The 23,012-nt window shown below is 40.3% G+C and overlaps 1 protein-coding gene across 4 annotated transcripts in view; it reads right to left on the bottom strand.

The window, feature by feature from the left end:
• The window catches only part of LOC149314299 (synaptotagmin-12-like), a 106,365-nt gene that overhangs the window by 66,610 nt on the left and 16,743 nt on the right, over positions 1 to 23,012 (bottom strand). For all 4 annotated transcript variants that reach the window (XR_016280908.1, XR_016280909.1, XM_089520821.1 and 1 more), the window contains 2 exons: positions 14,617 to 14,678; positions 6,619 to 6,812 (listed from right to left, as the gene is read on the bottom strand). Coding sequence is in view for 2 of the 4 variants with exons in the window: in XM_089520821.1 (XP_089376947.1) it covers positions 6,619 to 6,812; positions 14,617 to 14,650 (228 nt within the window). In the remaining 2 variants the exon portion in view is untranslated. The remainder of the gene's footprint in view (positions 1 to 6,618; positions 6,813 to 14,616; positions 14,679 to 23,012) is intronic.

The raw sequence follows: 23,012 nt of genomic DNA, 5'->3' as shown, positions 1-23,012 counted from the left end.
GTATCTCATTCATTACCATTTGTAAAGGTCCTATCAATTTTTCTTCTAATTTCTGATAATATATCGCAGTTAACCCATCAGGGCCTGGAGTTTTCCCTTTTTTCATTTTTCCAATCATATTTTTAATTTCCTTCGTTGTTATCTTTTTATTTAATTCCAGTTTTTCTTCTTCACTAATCTGCTTGATCTTTTCCTTCTTTAAATAATGATCTATATTTTCTTTCTTTGTTGATTTCTTTGAGAATAGTTCTTCATAATATTGCTGAAATGCTTTTTTTATTTGACTTTGTTCTACATGGGTTTTCCCGCCCTCTTTTATTTTCCAGATTGTATTTTGTTCTTTTTTCTTTTTTAATTTCCAAGCTAACCATTTTCCGGGTTTATTTCCTAATTCAAAATATTTTTGTTTCGCAAATCTTATTTTCGTTTCCATTTCCTCTGCCATTATTAATGAAATTTGTTTTTGAAGGGTATTTATATCTTCTACTAAGTTTTTGTTACTTGGTTCTTTTTTGAGTTCTTTTTCTTTCTTTCTTATTTCCCGTATAATGTTTTCCATTTTGAGTCCTTTCTTTTTCCTTCTTTCACTATTCTTTTGTATGAAGAAGCCTCTCATAACCGCCTTTGATGTATCCCATACTACACTTGTCTCTACTTCGTTATTCAAATTCTCTTTAAAAAACCATTCTAAGTTTTCTTTTGCTTGCTTTATTATATTCTTATCCTTTAGAAAATTTTCATCTAACCTCCAATTAAAATCTCTATGTCCTCCTTTTATTTCCATACTTATAGGGCTGTGATCCGAGATTAACCTTGGGAGAGTGTCTATTTTACTGATTTTTGGTGCCATTGCAGATGTAATCAGGAACATATCAATCCTGGACCACGATTTATGACGGTCTGAATAGAATGTATAATCCTTTTGTGTTCCAAATTTTTTCCTCCATATATCCATTAATGCTAAAATACTTTTCATTTCAAAAAATGCTTTAGGTAGTTTGCCCTGGTTCTTTTTTATTTGCTTATCTGATTTTCTATCTTGTTGAGAGTCTATTACCCCGTTCCAATCCCCTAACATTATTACATTTTCATAATCAAATTGCATTACCTTCTTTTTTAAATTTTGAAAAAACTTTTTCCTTATTTTCTGTTGGCGCATATACATCTACAATTAATATTTTTCCTTGTTGATAGTCTAATTCTAATCCTATAAATTGTCCTTTCGGGTCTTTAAAGAGCTCTTTAACTTTTATTTTTTCATTGACATAGATTACTACTCCTTTTTTCCTTTTATCCCCACTCGCTACAAATTCTTTTCCTAATTTACTACAAATTAAGTATTTTTCATCTTTCTTTTTAATTTTTGTTTCTTGTAAACATATTATATCACATCTTAGTTTCCTCAAATAATGATATACTTTCTTTCTCTTCTGAGGACTATTAAGTCCTTTTACGTTCCAGGAAATTAGTTTAATATTGCTATTCATCTTCTATTCCGTTTTCTCCTGAACTTAAAATGTCTGATTCTGGTTCTTTTATATCTTCTTCTACTGGCAAGTTTGACAGGATTGGATTGTTTTTCTCTTTTTTCCTCTCTTCTGCTTCTTCTTGTTCCAAATCTTTCAGAAATTCTTCCAGAAATTCTTTTGCTTCTTTTACTGTGGTAACTCTCACTCTTTTTTGTCTGTATCTAAATGAGATTCCCTCTGGTGCCTCCCATCTATAACGAATCTCATTTTCTCTTAGGATTTTTGTTAAGAATACATAATCTTTCCGTTTCCTTAAGATCGTACCTGGGACATCTTTTAATAATTGTAATTCCACGTCGTCTACCACCAGTTTTGCTTCAAAGTGCCTTTGTAGTATTGTTTCTTTCATCTGTGTCCGTACGAAATAAATGGCAATGTCTCTGGGAAGCTTCTTCTGCTTCGCCACCCACGAATTCACACGAAAAACCTTGTCCAGTTCCTGTTCCATAGTTCCTCTATCCTTGCCTATAAATTCTGCCAATATTTCTGTCATATTTTCGAAGATTTTTTCACCTTCTAATTCAGGTAGACCTCTTATCTTCAGACATCTTTCACGCATTTTCTGATCCCACATAATTCTTTCTTCTTGTAATTCTTTCCTTTTTTCTATTTCCTCTTTCAATTTATCTTCCAATTCTTGATTTCTTTTTTCCATAACTTTCATTTTTGTTTTAACCTGTCTTACATCTGAAACAATTGTTTTGATTGCTTGATTAATCTCACCAATTTCTGTTTTTATCCCTTGATTGATTTCTGTTTTCATTCTCTCCATATCCTGTTTTAAATCTTCCTTATCTCTTTTCATGTCCATTCTCAAATCCTCCTTGTCCCTTTTCAAATCTTGCCTCATCTGTCTTATTTCCTCAAGCAGTAGTGAGTTCATGTCTTGGAGTTTGGGTTGTTCTAAAGATGGTCTTCTTTGTATCTGAAGTTGTTGTTGTTGTTGTTGTATCTTCTGCTGTTGTCTTGTTCCTGATGACATCTTCTTTTTTATTATTATTATTATTATTATTATTATTATTTTAAATTCTCCCTGTATTCCCTAAGGGGTTTAACTGGCTAGGCACTTCTAAGGTACTCTCTGTTTTATTTTTTATTTTTTTTTTAATTTATTATTGTTTTTTAACTGTTTACAATGTCTCTATACAGACTGGGCATAAGATGGTATTAAAACAAATTTCTTTAATAGCTTTCCGAAACCACCAGGGGTCGCTGTGTTAAGCGTTTGTCTTTCTTCCTGCCTTCACTCTACCTTCTTTAATCAGTGGCCAAACCTTTCTTTGACTTTATGTTTAGAGAGCCTTAAAGTGCTCTTTACTTTAGGGTATCTCTAATGTACTCCTGCAGGGAGATTCAGTTCTTTTATATCTTTTATACCTCCCCTTTTTCTGGTCTTTGCAAGAAAGGAAATGGGATCTAAAACACAACTTCAGCCGGTGAGTGAAAATAACAACAGCACCCACTTCCTTCCGTCCCCTCCCACTCTTTCTACAAATACTTTAGATAAGTCTTTCTTTAGCCCTTTCTTACAATATCTTTCCCCCCTCTATCTCCACTCTCCTTTCCTTCCCAGAGAGTCAACCACCGCTCACTTTGCACTCTTTCCTCTCTATTTCTCTATTCCAGACGCCCTCCAAACCTCTCTTTTGCCTGCCCAGTCTACTCTCTCCTCCTGGTTTTAACCCCTTCTTTGTACTCTATTTTCTATCAAGCCCCTTTCTGCATCTCCGCTTGTCCTCCAAACTTTCTCATTCAGATCTTAACTACCTACTTTGCGTCCTCTGCACTGGGTCTAGCCAGTTTTCTCTTCCCTTCCCCAATTGTTCTCCCCACTTCACCACTCTGATTTTATAGTTTGATTCTGTTTTTCCTTTTCTCCACTTTCCCCCCTCCAATCTCCGTTGTATTTATTTATTTTACTTCTCCGGCTGTCCTCCACACTCCTCCGATCCAGTCTCGGTGTTGGCTTCGGTATCTCCTCTCCCCAGACCCTTGGCTTCACTCTCCGTTTCCTCTTCTCCGCGTCTCCAGATGTCCTCTCCCCTTCCCGGTGTAGTCTTTGCAATGGGCCTCAGTCTCTCTATTTTCTGCTCCTTTGTCCACTCCTTTATGGGTTCCCCGTCCGATTTTTCCTCCACCAGTCAAGTTGCCCTCCACTCTAGATCCAAATTAATCTCTTTATCCAATTGGTCTCAGTCTTTTCTTCAATGTCCTCCCTTATTCCATTTATTCACTTTAAGTCCCAAGGCGTTTCTCTTCCTTATTTTCTTTACCAATTTCCAAAATCCGGACACTTTAATATAGTCAATTGTTAGTCCTCTTTTTTTTTCCCCTTTCCCACCTCTCTGTCTGATATCTCCAATTAGTTCAGTTTTCCTTTATTAGAGTTCCAGTATGTAAATCCAAATCACAAGGTGCACTTATGGTAACCTGCTACTTTTAAACCAAGATGAGTCACCAAGAAATAATAATGTCTCTGTTGAGGATCCCTTCCCTGATAATTAATCACGTCAAAAGTAAATGTTTTAGCTCAAAGGTTTTCAAGATTACCGTGGATTGCTGTTTATTTATAGTTGGCTGCGCCTGTGAGCTCTTCTGGCAGCATCAGCATGGTCGCAGTTTGTCCCTCGGTTCCCTCCACTCTTTTTGGCAAATTGGTTGTTTATCTTGCCTTAAGGGTGGGCATTGGACCCCTGTAGGACCCGTCCGCGTTTTCCCTTTACAGGGATGCAATAATTAGCTGCCTCCGATGTCTCTTGACAGCTCAAAGCCACGCTGTGCAAGCAACTCTCAGCCAAGCACTGAAAGTTTGCTCTAAAGCGGCGCCATCACCAACCGGAAGACAGTTTGAATCTAATTTTGAGCATTGGGAGGTATCTTCTGCTGGTAACTTTTTTGGAGATCAGATACAAAGCAATGGATTTGCTTATGAAATGCAAATAACCACCCCAGATTACAGTGGGCCCTTGGTATCCTCTGAGGTTTGATTCCATGACCCCCTGTGGATACTAAAATCCATGGATCTTCAAATCCCATTAAATACAGTGGCATAGTAAAATGGTGTCCCTAATGTAAAGTAGCAAAGATAGTGTTTGACTACAGTTCATATCAGCCTCATACCCTAGGCTATTTAGGTTAGGACTGATGGGAACTGAAGTCCAACATTATCTGGACGATCACTTCTTTACACATATCCCTGGTACAGAACTATTCAGAATATCTGCCTCATAATCCATTAGTTACCACTTGGATTGTTGGGAAAGAAGAAACCTTATAAGCTTGATTTGCAACAGTTTAAAAAATAAACATATTTTCCACACAGAAAACACATGGTCTTCTAATATATACTGCATGTCTCTATGTTTTACTCTCGACTTATCCAAAGGTCATATCAAAATCCACAATTTTACCCCCAAACCTTCTCTCAACTTATACATGAGGTTGACTTATAGTCAAGTATATACAGGAGCCCTGGTGGTGCAGTGGTTAAATGCCTGTACTGCAGCCATTCACTCAAAACCACAAGGTTGCGAGTTCAAGACCAGCAAAAGGGCCCAAGCTCGACTCAGGCTTGCATCCTTCCGAGGTCGCTAGAATGAGTACCCAGACTGTTGGGGGCAAATTAGCTTACTTGCTAATTAGCTTACTTGCTGTTCACCGCTATGATCTTTGGAATAGCGGTATATAAATAAAACAAATTATTAATTATTATTATATAAAAATATACATTTTCAAAACACATTTCTCTATTGACTTAGTGCTAGTGAATTGTGGCTAGTTCACAGTTGAAAATAGTATCTTTATAATTTTGACAAATTATAAACTATAATTATAGTTTATATTATAAACTATAATATAATAAAATTATAAACACCAAAGGGGGAAGAGATATGAAGGGAACAGGAAAATGAACTGATTTAGATCCCGTGGTCATTGCCTGGAAGACAAGAGGCCAAATTACAGTTGACTCCAGCCCCAAGTTAATGGAAGGGCCTTGTGATATTATATCTCCTTGTTAAGCAGCCAGCTACCATGTTCTCCCACTGTCTTCTGCTGCCATCTTCTCTTCTCTGTTCTCTCACTGTCTTACCCTGGTCCCATCACCCCCCACATTTACCTATCTCATAACCATAAGTCTTTTCCTACGTGCTCTCAGATCCCATGCAGACTCTCATTCTTATCCTTCAAACAGCTCCAGTCTGGAAACCATGCACTATGAGGAGCGACTTAGGGAGCTCTGAATGTTTAGCCTAGAGAAGAGAAGGTTAAGAGGTCATATGATAGCCCTGTTTAAATATCTGAAAGGCTATCATACTGAAGATAGAGCAAGTTTGTTTTCTGCAGCTCTGGAGAACAGGACCTGGAGCGATGGATACAAACTACAGGAAAAGATATCCCCCCCTCAATGTCAGGAAAAACTTCCTGAAAGTAAGAGCTGTTTGGCAGCTGAATATGTTGAGTGAAATCTTCATCTTTGGAGGTTCTTAAACAGAAGCTGGATGGCCATCTGTCGGGGGTCCGTGACTGTGAATTCTTGCATGGGAGTGGTTGGACTGGGTGGCCTTTGATGTTTCTTCCAACTCTATGATTCTATGATTCCATAGTCTTGCCTCCCTGAATACCTGATGCATCCTTGTTTGTGACCTTTGTTGGCCCAGATCCACTATTCTCACCTTTCAGAAGGATTCTAACTGCCCTAAACAACTCTATCTTTTCCCCCTTGCCTTCTCTTATGGCTGGCACAAGTCCTAATCCCCATACCTCACTGAAAATAATCATGCATCAGAGAAACAATTGTGTAGTCTTTTCTTGCTTGTTTCTCCTGTTCTTCCTCTACTGTATTCCTTGACACAGATGGCATTAGAGTAAACATGAACAACAATGACAAGTAGTAGTGATAGCAGCACTCATCATTTTATTGGTAGTAGAATATTTCTCTACTGGCCCTCAGTGCCTTAACTTGGAATATAGAGCATAAACTCAAGAAGGCGCTCTCCATCAAGGTTTGGTACTGGGAAGGCAACAGTGAGGATGAATGGGTATGATAATGAAGGATGCTCAACAATATCACAAATCAAGTGTTCTTTACCTTTTGCTTGATCTGGGAATAGGTGGTTCCATACTTTTGTTCTAAATATCTGTAGTCATAGTTTGGAAATGGAGATGGTGCAGGATAGCTGCCAGATCTCCAAAGCTTCCATAGGTTTACTCCAGCTATTCCCAGCAGAGTAAGTGCACCAGTAATATAGACACCTATTTCCCATCCAGGTGGATTTTTAATGACTGAAAAGAAAACAAGAATTCTTATTAGAGAAGCCAGCACCCATCACATTGTATTTAAACCTTATTTCAACCAGAGAATTTTTGTTATTGTGCAGACTGAAAATACAGCAAATGAATAACTCATATAGGAATGTTGTATGACTATGAAATAAATTCTATATGTTATTTCCCCTGATATGTTACTGATTCTGAAATGAGGGGGAAAATGAGAATCATAGTGTGTGTGTGTGTGTATGTGTGTGTATGACAGGTCTTGATTCCATTCTTCATCTCCCATTATAAACAGCATTTTTCCCACTTGAAATTGCAGTGAAAGAGTCTGAATATATCTTTTGAAGCTGAACTGTAGCATTTTTGTACAGTCTAATATGAAAGAGTAAAATGTGGTTGTTTAACATAACATAACTGAATGTTTCTTTAGGCATTATACCTTTCAAATGCAAATAAATGATGATATTTTGTTTATATAATCTTTGCATCCCTTCTTTAAATACAAAAACTCTTTTGTTGACTAATCTTGCACTATTTAGTTCCTGATCAATATTGGCACTGATCTGTGAATACTACTACTGACTGTTTCTAAAGCCTTATTTTCTCCTTTGTTTTTAGCTTAGATATGCACAGCTTTTTAAACGTAAGTATTTTCCCTTTAATTGATTACTATTACAATTGGGAGGGTATGTCTTCAAAATTTTGAAAAATAATCTTTCACATTCTGATTGCAGTCAGCCCTCCACATTCACAGGGGTTAAATGTGCAAGCCCCCTCCCCAAAGTGGGAGAGGATAGTAATGTGACTTGGGCTAAGGCCCTCCCAGCTGGGTATGCCCATTAAGGAACAGGTGAGGGAAAGTGGGCAAGGGGGGAGGAGTAGCCTTAATCCATATATCTAACTTCACCCTGACCAGGAGACCTATCTGGAAAACAGATCACATTGAGTGTATCTACCTGACCCTGAAGGCTAGGGACAGTCTAGGGATTCTGTTGGTCTACCATCCACTCCGTTGCTTAACAGACTCCCTGACTGAGCTGACACAGCTGGTCTCGGAGCTGGTGCTGGAGTCTCCCAGGCTTCTTGTCCTGGGTGACCTCAACATCCCCTTCTTGGCCGGCTTACTAGATCTGACAGGTGCAGCTCGGGAGTTCATGACTTCCATGACAGCCATGGGCCTGTCCCAGTTAGTCTCGGGTCCAACACATTGTGCTGGTAATACACTTGATGTTGTCTTCAGTACGGATCAGGAACATCTGTGGGCAGAGGTAAATTACACCTCTGCTCTGTCATGGACGGGTCATTTTCTGATCAAGGTGGGACTTAAGGTTACTACCCAGACCTCCCTCAGGGTTGGAGGATCTATTAGAATGGTCCACCCGCGAAGGCTGATGGAACCCAAAAGGTTCCAGGAAGCCCTAGAGGGATATACGGTTGGGAACGACGGCGATTCTGTTGATGCCTTGGTTGATACCTGGAATAACGATCTTACCAGGGCTATAGACAGCATCGCTCCTGAGTGTCCTTTCCAGCCCGCTTCTAATAAAAAACCTGAAGATACACTGAAGGTACACTGAAGATCTTCGTAAAATGAAGTGGACTGCACAATGAATAGAGCGCCGCTGGCGGAAACATCGACGTTTATCTGACAAGACATGCCATAAAGATCATTTAGATCTCTATGGAGTGGCAATAGATGCAGCAAATGATTTTTTCTATGCGGCACGTATTGCGTCCGCTGAGTTTCATCCAGCAGAGGTGTTTAGGTTGGTCAAAGAGCTAACCCAACTGTCTCCCACCCTAAACGTATTATTTGAACCAACTAAAGCCTGCTGTGATGCTTTTAATAACTTTTTCACTGATAAAATCTCTCTGATAAGGGCCGATCTGGACACCAGCATTGTAGCAGAGATGGGAAGAGAGGTATCCAGTGACTCTGTGGACCTTGTTAGACTGGATCATTTTGTAAATATCAATGAAGTGGACAAGATTCTTAGATGTATCAGGAAGACGACGTGCCCCCTTGATCCTTGCCCATCATGGTTGACCATCCAGGGAGGGGATGCAACAAAAACATTACTACAATCTATAATCAACACATCCCTCAGGGAGGGAAGATTTCCATCACAATTAAAGCAAGCAGTCATTAGATCGCTTTTGAAAAAACCCTCCCTGGATCCCCTGTTGAGAAATAATTATAGACCGGTCTCTCTTTTATCATTTTTGGGTAAGATGATTGAGAGGGCAGTCGCCTTCCAGCTCCAAGCTGTCTTGGATAAAGCTGATTATCTAGATCCATTACAAACTGGTTTCAAGGTGGGATACGGAGTTGAGACCACCATGGTCGCCTTAGTCGATGATCTCCATCTGGGCATCGACAGGGGAAGTGGACATCTCAGTGGCATTCGATACCATCGACCATGGTATTCTTCTGGAATGCCTGAGGGAGTTAGGTATTGGGGGCACTGCTCTAAAGTGGTTCCAATCCTACCTCTCAGGCAGATTCCAGATGGTGATGCTGGGGGACAGCTGCTCTTCCAAAAGAGAGCTAACATCTGACGTCCCTCAGGGTGCCATTCTGTCCGCCATGCTTTTAAACATTTACAAGAAGCCGCTGGGAGAGATTATCCAAAGACATGGGGTGCGGTGTCATCAGTACACTGATGACACCCAAATTTATTTCTCCATGTCCCCGACTATTGCAGTGACTAGGGACGGCATCTCTCCTCTGGATGCCCGTCTTGGATTAGTAATGGGCTGATGAGGGGAAACAAATTCAGACTGTCCAGAGAAAGCGGAGGTACTCATGATAGGTACCCCAAGTCCAGGGATGGAGTTTTGTCAGCCAGTCCTGGACAGGGTCACACTTCCCCTAAAGATGAGGTTTGCAGTTTGGGAGTACTCCTGAATCTGTCCTTACAATTGACATCCCAAATAGATGCGATGGCCAGGAGTGCTTGGTATCTGCTTTGGTTGATACACCAACTGCATCCCTACCTAGACCAAAAGGACCTTGAAGCAGTGGTACTTGCACTGGTAATCTCTCGGTTAGATTTCTGCAATGCGCTCTACTTGGGGCTACCCTTGTACCAAATTCAGAAGCTTCCATTGGTTCAAAATGCAGCAACCAGACTGGTCACCGGAACATCTAGGTTTGACCATATAACACCAATACTGAAATCTCTTCACTGGCTGCCAATTAGCTTCCGGGTGCAATACAAGGTGTTGGTTATTACCTTTAAAGCCCTACATGGCTCAGGCTCGAGTTACTTGTGGGAGCGCTTCTCCCTACATAATCCGCCCCACAATCTTAGAACATCTGGGAAGTTTTTACTAGAATATAGGTTAATGACAACTTCACATAAGGCATTTACTGCTACAGCCCCAAGATTATGGAATGACTTACCGGAAGAGATCCGTCTCATTACTACCTTAGAGGCCTTTAAGGTGGCACTCAAAACAGATCTCTTCTGGCGGGCTTATCCACTGAATTCAATATAAAAAAAGTTATGACGACTGCTCTTCCTTGACTATGATTGTTGGCTAATGGATGAATTGTAATTTTTAGAGAACTAATAGGAATTCTTGGTAAATTCAGTCTTAGTATTTTATTGTTTTATTGACTGTAAATTGTACTATGTGTCTTTTTAAGATTGTAATCCCTCCTCGTGGGATTATTAACTTCAACTAGAGGAGAGGTTTCTGGGCACAGGAGTTAAGGAAGTGTTATTCTAGGTCAGTAATGAGGATAATGCATATTGTGGTGCCATGTGTGTGCCCATGGCAGTACCATTAACTTGAAAGTATGTTATTGGCAAAAGCGAAATGGTTGTATTTGAAAAGAAAGTGGCAGACCTTGGTGGCTAAGAATGTTGTTCGTATATCCAGAAGACCAACTGTGACTGTTCCAGTGCTAGACACAATGAGCTATCCAGGATTTCCCTGTTTCCATATTTGGATAATAGACAGAATGTGCCTGGTTTAGACTCCTGGGATGTGTCTATTTGGATTTAGTTCTGCATCCCCATAGGAAATTCCCTGAGCAGTCTGTGTAATTCCTTATGGTGTTTTCCTGTGGGATATTTAGACAGACTTCTGTAAAATGTAGCATTGGACAGTTGCCTTTCAGCCTCTTCTATAGAAGCAGATTTGTCCATGGTGACTGCAGCTCCTCATTTGTCACCCTCTTTGATGACAATAATAGGATTGGCCTTAAAACAGCCTATAGCATCTTGTTCCTTTTAGCTGAGATTGTGTGATAAATTACATCTCTTATTGATTATTTCTGTCTGGGCATGACAGCAGAAGCATTCTAAGTAGAAATCTAGTTCTGTGCATAAACCATTGGGAGGAGTCCATGTTGAGTTCTTCTTTTTACCTCTGAGAGGTACTGTGTTGTATATTGGTGTAATGTCTACTGTTCTATTGTGGGGACATGGGGAGTCCCTGTGAGTTGTTGTCCTGACTGGTGCCACTGTCCTTGAAGTACTTTTGAAGCATAGGTGCAGAAAGACATCTCTGGATCACCACAGAAACGTATCAAGTGTGTGGGTTTAGAGGGGCAGAAGGATAAGCCCTGTGACAGAACAGGCTCCTCTTATTGAGTAATGGTGTGGCTTGGTAGAGTTACAATATTGCTGTTGTAGATTTAAAGCTACAAAAGCTTATGCTACCAACTTCTTTCTTTCAGTTAGTCTCAAAGGTGCTACAAGAACCTTTGCATACTGATCCAGGGTAACACAGTTATGTATTTGTTAATTGTTGTTAATCTTACCTAGAGTAGACCCACTGAATTAACCTACATGTTGACTCACCATTCAACAATTGATCAAGTGGATCTACTCTAGTTGGGACTACCCAAGGAGGATGCCAGCCAGTATCTTCATATAGCCAGGATTCTTTTTATATTCAGTTACTGTACTTCTAGAATGGGTTTCTAAGGTACTTTCTAGAAAATGTGGAGAAAACAGTATGCCCCCCTCCCCTTGTTTGAAAAGCCTGTAGATATCAGCAGGGAGATGGTCCAATGAGTTAATTTGAAACAGGGCATCCTTATATGTTCAGTCATTCTCCTCTTTCATTTCCTTACCATAAACTTAACTATGTGGCTCATTTGCTGTGCTCCTAGTATAGTTGGTCCTCCATACCTATGGATTCTTCATCCATGGATTCAACCATCCATAGCTTGAAAATATTTTTAAAGTATAAATTCCAAAGAGCAAACCTTTATTTGCCATTTTATATAAGGGACACCATTTTACTATACCATTGTATTTAAAGAGACTTGAGCATCCACAGATTTTGGTATCCATGGTGGGTCCTGGAACCAAACCCCAGTGGATACCAAGGGCCCACTATATATGCTACTGAGGTATTCACATAACTTTGTTATCTTATCTAATTTCAGAGTCTTGCAAGATTTTCCTTTTTGGATTACAACTTCCAGAATCCCTTAGCTAACACAGGCACAAAGCTGGGGGATTTGATGGGCTATAGTCCAAAAAAGTAACTTTTCCAAGTTCTGTTTTGGCCTTAGGACTTAAAATTAATTGCTGGCAAGAAATGCACGTGACGGATGTGAGGGGCCTGATCAGATGACATTTTTGGATAAAACCATCAGTATCTCTTTGTATGTGCCTGTTTGTGCCCTGAGATCATCATTAGAGGCTCTTTCCTCAGTTCACAAGCAGGGTTGGTAGGGATATGAGAGAGGGCTTTCTTGGTGGCTTCCCCTGGATTTTGGAACTTCCTTCTTAGGGATGCCAGAATAGCCCACTCTTTGCTATTCTTCTACTGGAAGGCAAAACCCTTTTTATTCCAACAGGTTTTTAATAAAGAAATTTTCAAAAGAGCAGGCTAGGGGATACTGTATTCATTTAAACTGTACTTTTTAAACAGATTTTTAATCTTTTAAATTCCATTTTATTCTTTTAGAATCATAGAAGAATAGAGTTGGAAGAGACCTCAAGGGCCATCCAGTCCAACCCCCTGCCATACAGGAAATCTAAATCAAAGCATCCCCGACAGATGGCCATCCAGCCTCTGTTTAAAGACTTCTAAGGAAGGAGACTCCACTACACTCTTGGGGAGTTTGTTCTACTGTTGAACAGCCCTTACTGTCAGGAAGTTCCTCCTAATGTTTTCGGGCTATGGCCACATAGCCCAAAAAACCCACAAAAAACTATGGATGCCGGTCATGAAAGCCTTCGACTTCACACTGAGGTGGAATCTCTTTTCCTGTAGCTTGCATCCATTGGTCTGGGTCCTAGTCTTTGGAGCAGCAGAAAACAAGCTAGCTCCCTCCTCAATATGACATCCCTTCAAGTATTTAAACAGGGCTATCATATCACCTCTTAACCTTCTGTTCTTCAGACTAAACATCCCCAGCTCCCTAAGGCGTTCCTCATAGGGCATGGTTTCGAGACCCTTCACCATTTTAGTTGCCCTCCTTTGGACATGCTCCAGTTTCTCAACATCCTTTTTAAATTGTGGTGCCCAGAATTGGACACAGTATTCCAGGTGGGGCCTGACCAAGGCAGAATAGAGTGGCACTATTACTTCCCTTGATCTAGACACTATACTTTTATTGATGCAGCCTAAAATTGCATTGGCCTTGTTAGCTGCCACATCGCACTGTTGACTCATGTTCAATTTGTGGTCTACATGGACTCTCAGATCCCTTTCACACTTATTTTCATTCAGCTAGGCGTCCACCATCCTATATCTATTCATTTCATTTTTCCGCCCTAAGTGCAGTACCTTACATTTCTCCGTGTTGAAATTCATTTTGTTAGCTTTGGTCCAGCTTTCTACTCTATTAAAGTCATTCTGAAGTTTGATCCTTTCCTCAGGGGTATTAGCTATTCCTCCTAATTTGGTGTCATCTGCAAATTTGATAAGTATACTCCCAATTCTTTCATCCAAGTCATTGATAATGATGTTGAATAGCACTGGGCCCAGGACAGAGCCCTGTGGGACCCCACTGGTCACTTCTGTCCAGGATGAAAAGGAGCCATTATTGAGCACCCTTTGGCTTCGGCCAGTCAACCAATTACAAATCCATGTAACAGTTACCTAGCCCACATTTCACTAGCTTGTTTGCAAGAATGTCATGGGGAACCCTGTCAAAAGCCTACTGAAATCAAGATATACTATATCCACAGCATTCTCTTCATCTAACAAGCTGCTAATTTTATATAAAAAAAAGATATTAGATTTGTTTGGCATGATTTCTTTCTCTGAAACCCATGTTGACTTTTTGTGATTATGACATTGCTTTCTAGATGTTCACAGACTCTCTGTTTTATGATCTGCTCTAGAATCTTTCCTGGTATTGATGTCAGACTAACTGGACGATAATTGTTGGGATCCTCTTTTCCCCCTTTTTGAAGATGGGGGACAATGTTTGCCCTCCTCAGTTTGCTGGGACTTCTCCTGTTCTCCAGAAGTTCTCAAAGATTATTGCCAATGGCTTCAATATTTTAATTAGAGATTTGAAGCATTTTAATATTGTAAAACTAGTTTAGTTCTATTTTAATGTTCACTTTTTGTATGTTTTCAACTGTATTGTTCTTTTAAGCTGTGAGCCATGTTGAGTCCCAATTCCAGGAAGAAGGTGGGATACAAACAAAACAAAACAAACAAATTCATTTATACACTCCTGTCTCTTGAACTACACGAGCTTTGGGCCTCGAAAATGCCTGTCAAAATAGTAGGCACATCATATTCTATTCTTTCTGGCAAGAAGAAATTCCCCTGTCATTATCCCCAAACAATATCCTATCACAGTTTGTTCAGCACGCATGACACTCACCACTGAATTGATGTTCAACAATATTACTGTCCATGATGGCTGTCCTGGGCTACAGCAATCACCTAGAAGAAAAGACAAACAAAACTGAGGAAACAAGTAAGATAGTATTAGCACAACGCAGTATCATGCAGAGACTACCCATAAGAAACACAAGAGAATCACCACTCCTAAAGTCACTCAAAACCACTCTCTTTTACTCTGATATTAGCTAATCAAAGTATAATTCCCTACTTCTGTTCTTACACCCATGAAACTTTACTCCATGGTGTAAAATCCCCTTGCATACCCCCACTGTACACACACTGGAAGCCTGATGCTCCAATGCTGTCTTAGTGCAAGCCCTCTTGCTCTTACAACTTTTCAGATCCCTGTCAAGTAATGAATTTGCATTGGCCCTGCCTGAGGCCTGTTACCAATTATGCTCTGCTATATGCTCTTGCCAGCACATTGTCCAAGAGCTGCAATACCATTGTCTAAGGGGCTAACCAGTAGGTCCACTTCCATTTTTGAATATGACTTGCAGTCCTGGGAATCAAGACTACTGTACAAAAGAACAGTGATAGTAACTCTCAGACCAGCATAGAGCCTGAACGGTTTTGCTGCTCTAGTGCCAGAGCTTTGAAAAGCTATTTTCTGAACCACAGTTTCCAGACTCCCCAGCCAGAATGGCCACAAGCTTTGCCTAGTCCAAGGATCCTGGCCCCAGATCTTAAGCTTCACCACCATTCAACAGTACTGGAGCTATAAGAGAAAAACAAGAGAAGATGTTTTATTCTTTATTCATGTCTTCAGTTTATATGTCCTGTATTAACTGTTGTATTTTATTCTGCTTCATTTATGAATCACTGGGAGTACAATCTACACCACAGAAATAACACAGCTGGAAACCAATTTAAGTGCTGTAGCTCCATCCTATGTAATCCTGGGGTTTGTAGTTTTACAAGGTATTTAACCTTCTCTACCAAACAGTGCTGGTGCCTCACAAAACTACAAATCCCAGGATTCTGTAGGATGGAGTCATGACAGTTAAAGTGGCATCAAACTACATTATTTCTACAGTATTGATGTACCCTTGGATGGTCATAGTTATACTTTAGTTTCAGGTCAATCCTACTGAACACAATATAACTTAAGTTTGACATAGGTAACTTCTCCTACTGTTGGACTAGGACACTGGGATGTTTATCACACTATACTCTTATAGTGCTACTATTCCACTTTGACTGCTCTAGCTGCCTCCTGTTGCATTCTGGTATTGGCAGTTTTAAGGAGGGGTATTTAGAATTCTCAGGCAGAGAAGTTCTTTCCTGAGAATTCTAAATACCCCTCCTTAAAACTGCAAATCCCAGAATGCAACAGGAGGCAGCTAGAGCAGTCAAAGTGGAATAGTAGCACTATACGAGTATAGTGTGATAAACACCTGGGAGACCATAGTTTGAATCCCCACTCAGCCATGGAAGCCTATTGGGTGACCATGGGTGTCACATTCTCTCTCAACCTCAGAGGAAACAAAGAGCAAATCTTCCTGAACAAATTCTACCAAGGAAACCCAGTGATAGGATGACCTTAGGGTCACCATAACTCAGAAATGACTTTAAGGCACACAACATGTGCAGTACTATATACTTTGTAGGACTACAGCCTTACCAAATCCACACCATGATGATTATGGAAATGTGACAATTCACTGGGCTGCCACCTTGTTTCCCAACAGAAGCATTGTGTCTTCAGTAGGTGTGTCATGGGCAGAAACTCAACAAGTGCCAATTTCACCATGAGAGAGTTAAAAGAAAACTGAACTATTGCCTGACATGCAGCTGTTACAAGCCTCTGCCACGGGAGATGGAAATCCCCTGGTTGATATTACTTTTGGTGCTTTAATCTGCATCTTAAGAGCTTCATTTTAGGCCTGCTTGGATATGTTATCACTGTGGCACAGTTACTGCTGAGAGCTCAGACTTCAGCGCTCCCACTCAGCAGTTAGTCTCATGTTAAATAATTCCATGCAGTTCAGGACGATTCCAGCCAAGCACTGATAACCATTGCTGGAGGAGGCAGGTGTTCACTATTAAGGTGAAAAATCAGATGTGCAATATGGAGATAAACACTACCTCTACCAGTTAGGAAGAGCATGGGCCAAAATTAAAAACAAATGATTAACAAGAGAAAAGCCCCAGTGTACTTTTTCGGTTTTCTTATGTTTAATGCTACTATGATGTTGCTTTAGTTGCCTGAGAAGGAAGCTAAACTTTTATCATCCTGTTGTTGTCTTCTTCTTCTTCTTCTTCCTGTTATTACTGCTACAGTAAAAGTGTGGTAGCTACAGCCACAAATGGTTGCAACTATATGGATGCATTCCCAGTGGCAAGCATGCCACTCACATATAAAGTAAGTGTTGGGGTTTGCACTATAAAAATATCCCCAATAGCAAGAAATATACTGATGAGCTGGTAGACTGAACAAATTTAAAATCTCAGCCAGTAGGCTGGAAATTGATGTGTGATACAATCCTTTCCCCAGTCGTTTGAACTGCATGAGTCATTGGTATATTTTGTCTTGTATAAAAATCCTTTATTAAAACCTGCTCTGCAACTAGGTCATCCAAGATTAGAGGTCATCTACTGATGGAAAAGCACTGCATTATAACCTACCAATGTGGGAGGGTCTGATTTATCTTTTATTCTTGAAGGCTCTTTCTTTGTTTGCAGGGGAAGAATAATTACATTGTTCCACGTCGTGTCCAAATGATGAACAGCTCTGTAAGGATTGGTCCAAGACTTCCTTGCCTTTATCATTTTGAGTATTTAACGATCCCAATGTTTTGCACCAAGAATCCCTGCCAGTTTTTTTTCCCATCATAAACTTTAGCGGGGTGAATTGCATCACTCACTATGCCTGATTTCCCAAGGACTCCTGTATCTCCTGTATATCATCTTAAGGTCCTTAGATTCTGTTTATGGTGAAATGCAGAAGAGGTGAATTCACACTGAAGTCTGGCATAAAAATACTATTGGAAATCTTGTTACCGATAAGTTTTTTTTATTCAAGTTCTAAAACTAAGAGCAGCAACTGATGATTTATTTAAAATGTGACCATGTCTGTGGTTAAAAACATACACACATACAAAATAATCGCAGATTTCATGACATTTATTTAAAAATGAAAGAACTTTCAATTCTGTTGATTTTTCTGGTTCTCATAAATATATATACATGTACATCATCACTTATCCCAGCAGGAATATCAGGTGCCTTAGGCAGGCCCAGAAATAGAAGGAATCATGATGCCTTAAGACAATAATGCCTATGGAAAGTAGGCTGTTTCTAATTTCCAAGGTATAAACATAAAATACCTTTCATGAAAATGTTTTAAATACAATGGCACAATCCAACTAAAGCTAAGCTTCTTGAGTTCCCAGGACACATGTGCCTAACCCTCTCCTGCTGAAATAAACAAGACTTAAAGGTTGCTAAATTCTATCGTTTGTTCCAACTAAAGTAAATTTAACGGATATGATAATACACACACACACACACACACACACACACAGAGTATATATATACTTCTGAGCTATGGTCAGAAGCCAGGTACATAATCAAGAAACAATGCAAAAAGACTCAGTGACCAAAAAGGAAGACAAGACGCAATGGATAACAGAGGAAAGTCTTAAGAAGTAAAGAAAAGAACTACAACAAAAGGGAGACAGGAACAAAATCAGAACCATGAATGCAACTGTTCAGTGACTAGTACACAAGGATAAAAAGCACTACTAATCAATGCAAAGAAATACAGTGGTACCTCAGTATCTGTGGGGGATCCATTCCAGAGCCCCCCATTGGATGCCAAAATCCATGGGTGCTTAAGACCCGTGGTCACCAATGGTGGCATATGCACACAGCCATGCCACCATTAGAGACAACAGGACTTCAGATAAGCCACCCCCATTGTCCCCAAACAATGGGGGCTTACCTGAAGTTCCCTGCCTCCAGGGCATCTTCTGGGCAGGCAGGGGCACTGAAGCAATCTGTCTCCCCTCCTCTCCCACAGAGATCCTGCTGGGCTAGCCCCACACCTTCCCTCATGGGTTGCTCTTGCCTCCGGAGCACTGAGTGGCAAGCCAAGAAAGGGGGTGGGGTGAAGACATGTTAGCATCAGTGCCCTCCTGGGCAAAGCTGAGCCTAGAGTCTGATGCCAGCTGTACCAGTCCCACTGCCGCCACCCCTCTCTGCCCCCAACCTGCCTCCTGGGCTGTCAGCAGGCAGAGGGCACCACAGGAATTGGACGGCCCCTCCCAACCTCCATGGCCCCCATGGACAGCAAGATTGCCAGGGCTGTTCCTAATGGCGGCACAGCCGCATGTATGCACCACCACTGGGGAAAACCAGGGGCTTGTCATCCGCAGATGCTGGAATCCATGGATAGCAAGTCGGATAAGGAGGGCCCACTGTAGAAGACAATAACCCAAAAAAAAGGGGGGGGGGAATGAGATATCTCTTTGGCAAGATAAGACAACTCAAAGAAAAGTTCAAACCAAAGGCAGGGATGATCTGCGATAAGAAGAGGAACATAGTACAAGACCAAGAAGAGATGAGAGAAATAAAAAGGCATTGGATGCAATACACAGAAGAGCTACATAAATGAGATGAAAAAATGAACGACACATGGAATGTAGAAGCATACGAAGATGAACCTCAGATGATGGCAAACATTTTAGAGATTGACTGCCCAAACTGCAACCCAAAACCCACTTATTTACCACAAAGTGCCATGTCCCTCTGACTTTCTAGTAGAGTGCGCCCTTTTTTTACACGGGGATCCATTCTGCCCCCCCCCCGGTGTAAAAAACAACGTGTATGTCGAGCCCCATTGAAAATAATGAAGTTCATGCATGGTGCAGTGGCACATGTGTGCCACAGGCACAAGCCCCATTATTCTTAATAGGACATGCTGTCCCTTGCGCCCCATGCACTCCCGCAGGCTCTCTAACAGCTTTCAGCTTATGCTGAAAGCCATGTATGGTGCATCTGCATATGATGTGGGCACACTGTAACAAACTCTGGCAAACTCTGTGCTGAGGTGATGATGTGTGTGCCCATAGAGAGAGCTCTGAGTGCCACTTCTGGCACTCGTGCCATATGTTCACCACCACTGTGAACCTGAGGTGGAAGCTGTAGTAAGAGAAATTGGGATGTATAAATCACCAGGAACAGATGATATTCCAACTGAACTGACATAATCCACATAGATACTATCAACTCCAGTGTAAACTAAAATATACTAAGACATATGGAAAACAAAATGGTGGCCAATGGACTGGAAATGTTCAATATTCATCCCCATTGACAAAAATGGAGACACAAAAGACTGTAGCAACTATATGACCATAGCATTAATTTCCTATTCAAGCAAAATTATGCTTAAAATTCTGCAACATAGACTCATACATGGAGAGAGAAATCCCAGAGGTGCAAGAGGGGTTCACAAAAGGCAGAGGCAATAGGAAACACATAGTGAACATGATGGAGAGCATCAAGGAATTCCAAAAGAAAATCAGAATGTACTATACTTTATAGACTATCGCAAAATTTTTGACTGCATAGATCACAAAAAGTGAGGAATGCTCTTAAAGACATGGGAGTGCCAATAGTGCCAATACATCTGATAGTCCTGATTTAGGACTATATTTATATAGTCCTATATATCTATATTTAGGACAAGAGGCAACTGTTAGAACAGAATCTGAAGGAACAGAATGGTTTCCAGTTGGTGAGGGGGTCAGGCAAGGCTGCATATTAGAATCCATTTGTTCAACTTTTATGCAGAATATATCACATGAAGATCAGATTTAGACTTGGAAGAAGGAGGAAAGATAGGAAGAAAGAACATCAACAATCTAAGATATGCAGATCCACCATATTACTAGTAGAAAACATGGACTTGAAATAATTACTAAGGAAGGTCAAAGAAGAAAGTGCAAAGGCAGGCTTGTTGATGAATATAATGAAAAATAACAATAATTATCATGGAGGATCTCTATAAATTCAGCCTAAACAATAAAGAAATTGAAATAGTTAAAGATTTCTCATATCTTAAATCAAACATTGATCAGAATGGAGACTGCAGTCAAGAAATCAGAAGAAGACCAGGAATGGTAAGGACAGCCATGAAAGAATTAGACAAGATCCTGTAGACTAGAGTAAAGATATACAACAGAGCACTGAAGTTACAATCATCCAATTCATTGTATTCCCCATCACCATGTATGGATGTGAGAGATGAACAGTGAAGAAAGTGGATAAAAAGAAAATAAATTCATTTGAGATGCAGTGCTGGAAAAGAATGCCGAGAATACCATGGACAGCCAAAAAGATAAACAAATGGGTCCTAGACCAGATCATGTCTGAACAGTCCCCTGGAAGTCAAGATGATTAAATTGAGGTTGTCATGCTTTAGCTACATCATGAGAAGGCATGAATCCTAGAAAAGACAATAATACATAGAAAGGCAGGGGGTAGCAGAAAGAGAGGAAGACTGCATGCCAAATGGATAGACTCATTCAGGGAGGTCACAGGCCTAAATCTACAAGACCTAAGCAGTGGAGGATAGAAGGGCTTGGAGATGTCTCATTCATAGGGTCAACATGAGTTGAGGTTAACTTGAGGGCGGCTAACAACAACAAAATACTTCAGAGCCAGTTATCAGAAAGAGAGAAAGCACTATATTGGCCAACCAGACTACAAGCAAATGTCAAAATGAGACAGTTTCAGTCCATATCAAGAACCTTCATAAACAGTAAGTCTACAGTACAGATGCAGCAGAAAGGTATGCTGTTTTTATTGTTCTATACAAAGTTGTGTAGATTAATAACTTTCATTATATTTATTGATACTATTGTTACAACTGTTCTATTTTTTTTTTTACTGTTAATATTTTATTGTTGTTCATTTGATATGTTGTTAGCCACTTTGGACATATTCTTGTGGGAAAGGAACATATAGAGAAATAGAAGATAGTAACAAGTTATTCTGAGTGTTTACGCTGCAAGACCTCTCAGACACAGATTGAATTTGGTTGGAGGAAAGGATACACCTCTGGAAAATGAGTTGGGGGTGGAGAAAAAAGAATGCTCCCAATCCACTCAGGGCCCATCATGCAGTTCTGGTAAAAATGAGTGACCAAAAGATCTAATCATAGATCATTAAAGCATTTGGAGTTTAGCAACGTGGCTCAACTTCTTTTGGCTTTCTTGATGCTTTGGCTGTGCTGACCATCTTCTTACTAGAGAACCTGGTTCACTCTCTGGGAAAACAAGATCTTGCACTGACTGGAGAAAATCTTGATGTCTTCTAAGATCTGACATGGTTAGAATTTTTTATGCTTCTAATTTTAATAAGCTATAATCTAAACATTTGAAAGGAAATATGCAAAACAATACTGTACAAATAGGTGTGCGTTCTTATTATTTTGAAGCTAGCCTTCCACAGTCCTCTGGCAGTTCAACCCTCTCTGCTCTTCTAATGTCCCATCAAAATACCCGATTATGCTTTTGACACTGCTCTCCCTTCCAATTCTTTCAAATTCTACAACTATCTGATTCCTATTCTTGCTTTTTAGCCCATTCTCATTACTTCCCCGTCACTTGCCTCATTTTCTCTATACAAATGATTCTGTGCTGGATAATATACAGCCAAGTCATTTCATATGGAATTGGCCTTATTCAGAGGTCACTGCAAAATAGATTATGCCAGAGATAGTAAATTGTTTCTTCCAACAAAAACGATTTATTATATCCCAATGTCCTGGAGGGATAGTCTCCCACAGCAGTGCATAGGTAATGCTCTAGATTCTGTTATATTTAGCTCAAAATCTGTTTCTGTGCAATATATAATAAGAAACTGGGGGATCTCTGTGCAATTTGTGGTGGGGAAGATGACATGAGAAGAGAATCCCTCTACAGCTACATAGAGGCCTCTTGAAGAGGAAAAGAGAGAGGCCAGCCCAAAGGAAAGGCATTCAGGAACAGAAATTGTATTTAAAAGGTACCTTCATAGAACATATTTACCCTTCCTCCATTATAGTAATTTTAGGGAGAACAAGGGGAAATATTGTAACTTTGGCCAATTTTTCCTCTCTCTCTCTCTCTCTCTCTCTCACGCACACACACACCACTTTGAAGGGAAAAGGATGGTTGGGCCTTTCTTTATGAAAACCGTCTTTGCGAGAGGGTGGTTCGCAGACTCTTCTGTTGACCAAATATTCCTTTCCTTGAATCAGTAACTGAAGGCCTTCCCAAGGTTGCTTTCTGTGCACAATGTCTCTTTACTATCTTTAGGATGGTTTACAACAGGGGTGGGCAAATGCCAGAGATCCAGGATCCATTTCCACAGCCACAGGAC

Source organism: Sceloporus occidentalis, unplaced genomic scaffold, assembly GCF_023333645.1.
Source record: "Sceloporus occidentalis isolate IW3139 unplaced genomic scaffold, rSceOcc1.0.p SCAF_4, whole genome shotgun sequence".
NCBI lineage: Eukaryota > Metazoa > Chordata > Lepidosauria > Squamata > Phrynosomatidae > Sceloporus > Sceloporus occidentalis.
The sequence above is the reverse complement of the archived record's forward strand: the minus strand, read 5'-3'. Positions and strand labels throughout refer to the sequence as shown.